The 9703-nt window shown below is 38.4% G+C and overlaps 1 protein-coding gene across 1 annotated transcript in view; it reads left to right on the top strand.

The window, feature by feature from the left end:
* Positions 1-825: 825 nt before the first annotated feature.
* The window catches only part of LOC145678666 (membrane progestin receptor gamma-like), a 131445-nt gene continuing 122567 nt past the window's right edge, over positions 826-9703 (top strand). Inside the window, exon 1 of the mRNA XM_081749051.1 lies at positions 826-914. Within this exon, the coding sequence (XP_081605177.1) occupies positions 835-914 (80 nt within the window). The 5' untranslated portion in view covers positions 826-834. The remainder of the gene's footprint in view (positions 915-9703) is intronic.

The following is a 9703-nucleotide window of genomic DNA, read 5'->3' as shown; positions in this document are numbered from 1 at the left end:
AAAGTACCGGTACCGGCGTAGAGTCAGCATATGTCGTTTCTGTTTCTTTCTTTTTATTCACATAAGTTATCAGGTTTGGTGAGATTTCCTCGTGGGTTATGTTTACTGTTAAAAGATGTTAAAACATTTATCTATTATCATCCAGAAAGTTAATGACCTCTTGAGGTGTTTACTTTGTTAGTAATCGCCGTATATTTGATTCGAATGAATAAATAGTTCTCGGAAATTGCTGAAATGTTAGTTATTGATTAATCTTTTATAATTGTAATACCTTATGAAGGGTAAGTAAGTTAACGAGACATACAGAACATACGTGTTTGCGTTTCTTTTTATTTCTTTCTGAAAAAGATGTTCTGGCTAAATCATTTTGCCTCCTTAACGTGAATATGATGTCATATCCATGCAAGATGGCTGTGACGTAAGACTTGTATAGAAGAGCCTGCGGCAAATTGCATTGCCATTCATAAGTCTTGTTTTGGTATTCGGTCGAGACAACACCGACCAGTTAGTTCACCTAATCGTGATAGAAATAATTTATTGATTAAAGAATACACTGACACTTTATACAATATGATATCCTTATTTATATTTGTAGAAGGAGCAAAATTATAAAATTGATAACGATTGTGTTCACCCAAAGATTTCTCCTTTCTTACGTACTAAGTTAATAAATTCTTGTTTACACTTGTCGAACATACTTATCTAATTGCTTTCTTTCTTGTTTCCGTAGTACTACTGAGGCGCTAGTTGACAGGTGGAAAAGAGCGTCTAGCGGCGAAAATCCGAACTAGTTGGAGTTTGAAGGCAACTCACTTGTTGATCGTAAGTAGATGTATGTCTGTGTGTGTGTGGGAAGCCAACAAAGTTGGAGGGGCTTGGCACGGAAACAGGCTGGAACAAGGCTCAGGGTCCTGGTAAGTGCCTCTACGGATATTTCCCAGTGAATTTAGCACGTATTTGTCGTGCTTAATTCTTTTAATATTGGTGTTATATAACTATATTACATATGTTTGGCGTCATCTGGGTTGGTGGTATTCGCCTTGTTTACGCTCGTGTATTTACAAACAGTGCAGCGACGAGAGAGACGAACAAGATCACGAGTACGCATCAGTGATCTTAGAATGTAAGAATGAAATTAAGCAACAGTTCGTTCAGAAAATGTAACCATTATATACTATTTGACTTCCTATGTCATGTGATTTCTAGAATAGTAGGATAATTCTCAATTAATATGCTTGAGTACTTTATGACTGAAGGGGCGTGACGCTTTTCATTTCTCTCTTTTTTTAAATCACATTTACCTTAATATAAATTTTTGAAGAAAATTGCGGGATAGACATCAGGGAATTATGGCAGTCTTCTATTACTGTCTTTCTTTTTTTAATTTTGATCATCCATAACAAAATATTGAACTTACTGTTGTAATTGCGTATATCGTACAAATTTTGTGTATTTATTACCTTTTAAAGAATGCCACTGGGGAGAAGAGATTAATTATGTCTAACTGCATATAAGCAGTGTAATTTGTGCATTTGTTTTATGAGTCGTGTTTAAGTCTGTCAATTTGGATTTTTAAAAATATGTTTCGTACTTTGTCGAACGTTTCCCCCCCTCTCTTCTTCCCTTCAAAAAGAACCAAATGCTGCAAGATAAGCATTTAAGCCAGGGATGCAAATAACCACTCGCCCGGGGCGAGTGGTTCATCGGTGCGGGCGAGTATTTAATATCATACCGAAGGAAAGTAAACGATTTCTATTGTGGGATGTGGGCTAGTACCGTCAAGTGGGGTGAATAGGAACGGTTTTCCAACTTCCAACCAAATTATTTTAAAACTGCTCGGTCAATAAAAATAAAGTTTTGGTCTCAAATGACAGTCTTTATGGGGGCAATAGAACTGTGACAAATATTAAATCCCCTTTCCTTTTATTACATGTTTTATTTTAAAAAATATTGGTTGTTCCTATTCACCTGCCAAGTGGGGTGAATAGGAACAAGCATTTATTTTTTGCTTACTTTCCTATTGCACTGCTCGAAATATCAATAGGAACAAAAAAATAGTTTTTAAAAATATTTATTGAAAAAGGAATGATTCAAAGACATTTATATTACCAACATAAACATAATGAGGACTTGACAATACCGTACTATAGTTACAGTTCAGATACCAACATTGCAATTGACGGAAAATATCATCAATCCTCTACAGTAAGGCTTGGGCAGCGGGAGTTTCCCTTTTACCTGCCCAAAATGAAAATCGGATACATCTGGAACGTCGGGAAAACCATACACGAATCCACTGTGTTCCCTAGTAGATCTGCCGCGCAAGAACGTTGCTGTAAGACTTCCATTTCTTTTGGAAAGAACTTTTCCGATGAACAACTTTTCAACATTAGCCCTCATAGCTCTTGATGTATCAGCTACAGGAAAAGACACTAACAACCAGTCGTCCTCTGAAATGTCGTCATAGTTAACATCTGTTACTACCGGTACAAACGTTTCCTGCTTCCCCTTGTCCTCCTCTTCATAGTCAGTTTCGATTGCTTCTTCCTCTAGCTCAATATCGTCTTCTGAAGAATCTAGGTCATCTGGGTCTTCCTCATGAAGGGCAACACTTTTTCCGGCTTCAACAGACAATTTCTTCTTTGCAACTCTTTGTGGAATGCAACTCCCATATCGCATTTCTTTGAACATTTCCAACAGTGATCCGTCCAACGCTGCAATATTTCCTGAAGCTTCAGGATCTGCATCGGGAAGCTGCTTGAGAATCTGATCTCTGTCTATAAGAAATATTCCACATTTGCGAAAACCAGACTTTATACTTGCAGTAGAATGTTCTTCAATGGCTGTCAGAAGCTCTGCAAAAAGCCTTGGGAATATATCTTTCCGAAGAGCTGATTCTCGGATACCAGGGCCTCTTTTCCACTTGGAAATGAGTTCCCGCCATTTCCTCTTGAGAGGGGCAAAAAATGCAACATCAAGTGGTTGAGTTAAGTGTGTTGAATTGGAGGGAAGGAATATAAATTTTATGTTATTTTCAGAGCAAAGGCGAATTGATTCCACTGACAGATGTGACGAGAGATTGTCTCCGATGAGTGCTTTAGGACCATTTAACTTTCTGAAGTATGGGAGGGCAACAGTTTGTATCCAATCGTCAAAAGTGCGACTGTCAAACCAACCCGATCTGGTACAGTTATATCTTACTTCCGGCCGTCCTCCGAGCTTCCATGTGTTGTACAGCGGGGGACACTTCTAAATGGTACAGCCATATGGAGATTTACGGCAAGAGTGCTCCACCAGTTGAGTCCAAAGTATTTGCTGGAAGTATTGCAACCGAATTAACTTTAAAAGAAGGCGGGTGGCATAATCGCCAGGCAATGAAAATTCCCGTACACTTGGGCGAAATTCCCACTATCGTCTACAGTATCATTTCTCCAAATGAAATGAATCTACTTCTTATGGCAAACATATTACTTGATATTTGTTCTATTTGTGGAGATAAATTGAAACAAAAAATTGAAGTCCAATCCTGTTGCTGTTGGAATGAACACTCTTTCTGTCGTTTGATCTGAAATTACTTTGCAAAGTCTGAATAAATATTCTGTCACTTCAGGAGGGTAGGAAGAGCGGATACCCCCCCCTCCAGCAGTATGAAAACACATACATTTAATCAAATGCTTAGTGAGAGTGAGCCCATTGGTATAGCACTTTTATGATTTCAATCTTTGCTCCCAAGCCATCTTATGTCATAGCTGATGACCTTGGAAAACGAGAGATGCAAATATGATGAAACAGAGATACAGTCACATGCACAAATTTAGAATTTGAGACAAAATGATCGGATAGCATCCATATTTTGTCGAAAATTTTGATTTGATAAGTAGACATGTAAAAGCTCACCCAAATCTGAGAGCATCCCACTACCAATTGTTGAATTCAAGTGAAGAACTCAGTTGAGAGCATCAGATGATTACGGAGGGGGAGAAACATCTTCAGATATGGGAAACAAATAATGAAAAAAATGGACTGCTCTGAGCAGGACTCGAACCAGGAACCTTCTGATTACTAAGCAACGACTCTACTCACTCATCCACGGAGCAACACTGAAAGCTAGGCAGTCATACGTCACAAACGTTTTTGTAAGAGGGAAAGCTAGGTCGACCGCGAGGGTGAATCAGTGGTCGCGATGATAAACAACCGAGTTTGTTTTTCGAAGTCCGAAAAAGTGAGCCTAGATCCGCAAAAATTCCCGCAGATATATCAGGACCGTAGCCAGAACTCGAAAGCAGGGGGGGGGGGGCGAGAGCACTTCTGGGGGGCCCAACCTGACTCCACGTTTTCATATCTATTGTTGCTATTTAACCTTTATACACTTGGCAAGAATTTGAACGAAATCGTAGGCTCTCAGGCTGGGGACCTAGGGGACCCCCTAATTACAAATTCCCTCTCATGTATAGCTCGTTGGAAAGCTTACGGAACACTGATTCCAACGAGGTATCACTTGTGGAATTCCCACCCTAATCGTAGAAGAAGAAAGTTCATAAAACTTTTTTAAAATACGAAAAAATTAGAACTTGGGGGGCCCTTGCAACCCATACAGACACCCAATGCTGACAAAACGATGATAATGTATATGCAATACACTTATTATAATAGTACTTTGCATTGCAGCAATTGCTACCATTTTTTAAAGCGAGAGAAAAATTCAGAAAAAAATCTATAAGGCGCCCTGTATATAATTTTCGAAGGACTGTTACAGAAATTCGCGTTGGCGGCCCTGGTGAACCCTCTAATCATGATTGAAACACCGTTGGATATGTTATGGAACACAGATTGCAACGAGGCAACAAGAGTTATGCTTCTAGACCAATTCAGTGAAAAATATCTCGTCTTATATGGAAGTCCAGAAAATAAATGTAATTTACGTAAAAAAAAATGATACTTAAAAACTTGGCCAACCTTGTCCCTTTCCTACTTCCCTCATATAAGTAACAAGTACTTTTGCAGGGTATTAGCGTGCAATTTTTATGACAGTACCCCCAATGGAGAATGCCCCCCAAAAAATTAACAAAAAAAAAAACAAAAAAAAACACGAAATTTACCTTTCTCGTCTCCGCCGTGGTACTCCCCACATACATACAATGCATATCGGCGACAAGCTTCATCTTTCACGAAGACTTTGATACCAAAATTATCTTCCTAGCTTAATTAGGGGCTGAGTTATTAAGGTTTAAAGTTCAACGCAGCAGATGCGTCCTTTGGCGTTTAAAGGTTAAATTACGATCATTGTATTCCCAAACAAGAATTCAGAGTAGAAATAATCGAAAACTACACAGAAAATAATTAAGGGTCAGTAATGTGAAACATACTGTATAATGCATTATGTACTGTATATCAGATGACCAGCTTGCTATTTAAAAATATCCCCATACTCCCATCTATTTTACATTTATAGATCCGTATTTCCAATGTGTGAATTAAAGAACATTTTACAAGGGGAATAAAGTGAACATTTGAAAATTATCATGAGGAAATTCAAAATTTATATGAGACATCCAGCTTAACAGAGAGGAATTTCTCCATCATTCCCCTAGTAATTTGCACACTGCGTATCTCAGAATCTTTTCACTACATATTAAATGCATTTTTTTTTCTAAGACAAATTTGGAGAAAAAGTAACTCTAAGAATTTGTATAAATTGAATTACATTGAAAACTTACTAAACAATGATATGTAATTGTTTGAAGTAAGATATAAAGCATTCATATGAAGGAATTAATACAGAAATAAAATAGATGAATAAGCTATACTATAGTTACAATTTGGACAATCCGTACTCCTCTATAATTCTGTACTGTGTGTGTAAAAGTTTAAAATTTTAGTTAAATGATCAAAGCCAATAACAAATAATGAATGTATAGCTGATTCATCAATTTATTTTTCTTGTGAATAAAACAATAGGGAGGGAGACAACAGTGGCTCAGTGTTAGAGCGTTCACGCTGGTTCGATCCCAGATCACGCCCAGGGGCGTTATTTGGGGAGGGCAGGGAGGGGCAATTGCCCTCCCCCTGAGTTTGAGATTTATATAGATTTTATCAATGGACTAGTAGTAATCAGTGAAAAACGCAAAATTTTACATATATCAAGAGGTCTTGCCCCCCCCCAAGCAAAATCTGAAATGATGGTACTGCTCACGCCAAGTGAAGTTTGTGGTGGACAAACACCGTGTGCGTGGTTTTCTCGGGTTCTCCCGTTTCCTTCCACTTTCTTCATTCCACTAGCTCATTCATTTATTCTTATCATCACCGTCCCCTTTAGCCTATTCGGCATAACCGTGGCCCGTAAAACTCAAAGATTCTTTAAACAAAAGAAAAGAAAAGAAAATGCGTCTACTTACTTGACTTTAAAAAGCTCCAATCGCCTATTCTTCATTGCGTTGAACTTCTGCAGAACTTTCATGATGTCTAGGTTTGCAGTTCGTTTCTTTTCAAACGCAAGAAACACCAGGTTGGCCAATCGTTTCTGACTCATGGAAAGTCTTTCTGGGCTATTTATGCGGGTCAACACAGAAAACGAAGATTCACATAACGCGGTACTGCATGCAAATGTTCGGATAGAAGCAAGTAGAGCATAAGTATCTTCATAAGCCATTTTAACCTTATAGATTTCACTGAAGGCGTCAGAAGAATTACATTTGCTAACATACGCCTTTGCAACAGCAAGTTCTTCTTTAGACGATATGGTAATTCCTAATGAAGATAAGTAGTCTGTTTTCGGAAGCTTGAGATTTTCTGCTGTAGTAACTACGTCCAACAAAGCATTGTTACTGTGGAATCGTCTGTTAATTTCTATAAGAACTAAATCAGTCGACTCGTAGAACACCTGTCGCGAACACTCAACTTCTGTATTCCCTACACCAGTTGTTTCTGCTACAACAAAATCCTGTAGTGACGTACTTATTTTTCTTTTCCTTGAAGGGCGTTGACAAGCTTCTTCAATGTGGGTATCTTCTATCATGCGATTTGTTTCACCTACAATATCTCGAAACGTTTCATCATTTCGAATATTGTTCAATGTTTCCACAGCAGCATCAACCAGATTTCATGCAGTACTTAAACTTGCTTCATGCGACTGGAGAATTTTATCAACAGGATGAAGAATTTCAAGTATTTTTTTCATCAATAATAAAAAAATCGGAACTGCAATTTCCCAACAGTCAGAATAAGTCCAGTACTTTCTACTAATTCATCCCCATTAAAATTCCCGTTCTTAACCAACTTTAGCACCTCCAATATTTCCATATAATTGTCGCGAATTATTTGTATTACCCGTAAATGTCCTGACCACGGTGTTCTAAAAGACGAGCAAGATTCCGACCTTCATACAAAGTAGCAATTTTACTTCTTTTAAGGAAAGTATAAACCATGACACACTGATCAAAATGTTGTTTGACAAGAGGAATATCGTTCACACATTTAATTACTACTAAATGCAATCTGTGATTGAAACAATGTATGTAAGGAATATCACGTCCTAGTCGTTGCTGTATTATTGCTTGCACTCCACCCTTCTTCCCGCTCATCACAGAAGCCCCATCGTAACACTGGCTCAACAGTCTTGTGCAATCTAAACCATAGTCCCGAAGAACATTAAGTGTGAGATCGGCAAAGGAATCGGCACTAAGAGATGGCAGAGTTTCTATGCTTAAAATAGACTCACGAACTTTACCGTCCTTCACATATCGAATACCGATACCCACATTTTCTCGATTGTTTTGTCACGTGTTCCATCCTCCAATAGAGTGAACCATGGCACATCTGCACTGTTAATGTCATCAACAATATTTTCTCGAACAGTATCTGTCATCACTTGAATTATATCATTCTGGATTTCCGGAGATAAATAGGAAGCATTTTGAGGAATTTGTTTGTAACAATCGGCCAGTTTCTCGTCCTTTCTTAGTGTATATTCAAACATATTTCGGAAGAGGCTCTGTTCCTTGTGTTCTTCAACATTATAAGTCCCTCTCATTGGTAATTCATTCACAGCTAGGAACTGAATAATTTCCGCGGTGCTCTTTACATAATACTGATTTTTTCAAGTACACTTTGATTTACTAAAAGTGACACTGGTTTCCTTACAGCTGTGCGCTTTTGTTTCTCTGCCCACATATTCATCGCAACGATATGTGTGGTTGTTGCGGCATGTTTTATTAAACCTGCTTTTGATTTATCAAGAGCGGCCTTATAGTTACTAAAACCTTTAGATGTAAAGGCTACTTCTTTACATCCATAAGGTTGAAACTGTCTGCATGCGTAACAAAACGCAGCATCCCGGGATTGCGAATATTCCAACCACGTAAATCTCTGAAACCATTCCGTTTGAAAGCATCGTCCGTCTTTATTCCGAGGATAAGATTCCAGTTTTATTTGTTTAATATTTTCCCCCGGTTTTGAAATATCTTGTGGTATAGTACTGATATTCTTGTTTTTGTCATTCGCTGATGATGGAACGGAAACAAGGGGTCACTAGTGACTTTCGTACGTATTATAGATTTATCCATTTTTACACTGAAATCTTAATTAAAAAAAAAAAACCTCACTGTGCTTGCAGAAAGAACGCAAAACACATCACGATGCGCACGCAATCAGTTAAAACAGACGCTTAATTACTATAAAAGTCATTAGTCATTAATGCACTGAAAACTCAAACAGCTTCCACCAAGACACAAACTTATGCGTATCTCCGAGCGGCACTAAAGCACAAACACCCACCACTGCGGAACATTGACTTCTCTAACGCACGCACACGAACTACGCGTATGAACAAATGTTATCTATTGATGTCGAAGAAAATCTGATGGCTACCGACTGGCACCAAGAGAGGCAGAGAAGGGGCAATAAAACAGCCACTCCGCCTACTATACTGACCTTACATACGAAAGTACTTGTGGATCGTAGAAGAAGATTTACTGTACTGCCATGAAAAATCTATATTTTCAAACCTCTGTTGTACGCCGATGAAAATTGGCGAGATGGGGAAAAAGACAAAACATTTCCTTTCATTCTCTTTTCGTTTGGTGGCTTTCCCCCCCCCCCAACTCATTTCACAACAGGAACTCTCCATCCCTAACCTTCCTCCTTGAATTCGAAGATGACTTATTTATGGCCCAAGCCACCAGGCCTGACAACGGCGTTCTTTGTATACCAACTGCAATCGGGTTCAAACAGAATAAGAAGACAAAACCATCTGGTTTATTCTGGTTTATTTTCATAAAAATACTGAAGGAGTGTAGTTGGAAAAATAAATGAAATGTTGCTTCCGACAAAGTATTTCTCATAACTTTAGTTTGTGGCCAAAGTCTGAATACGATAAAACAAAAACAATGTTTCCATGCATTGCTCGTTTCTTTATATAGAAGCATTTGAAACACTGGTGAAAGTTTCAGGGGGAGCTGAAGGAAGCCACAGGGGGGGCTCAGCCCCCCTCGCCCCTTCCTAGCTACGGGCCTGAGATCTATACACAGGGAATTGCATGTTCCCGCCATTGTTTATATAGACACTAGCTACAAATCGTACTGTCATCCGAGCGATGTGAAAATGAAAAACAAAATCAAACTACTTTTTTTTAAAATTAATATTGATTGCATACCTCATGCACAGTTCCAATATGCAAAATCAACCATTATCTTAAGCAGAAATTGCT

The sequence above is a fragment of the Thermobia domestica genome, chromosome 2, assembly GCF_964235325.1.
Source record: "Thermobia domestica chromosome 2, izTheDome1.hap1.1, whole genome shotgun sequence".
Taxonomy (NCBI): Eukaryota; Metazoa; Arthropoda; class Insecta; order Zygentoma; family Lepismatidae; genus Thermobia; species Thermobia domestica.
The sequence above is the reverse complement of the archived record's forward strand: the minus strand, read 5'-3'. Positions and strand labels throughout refer to the sequence as shown.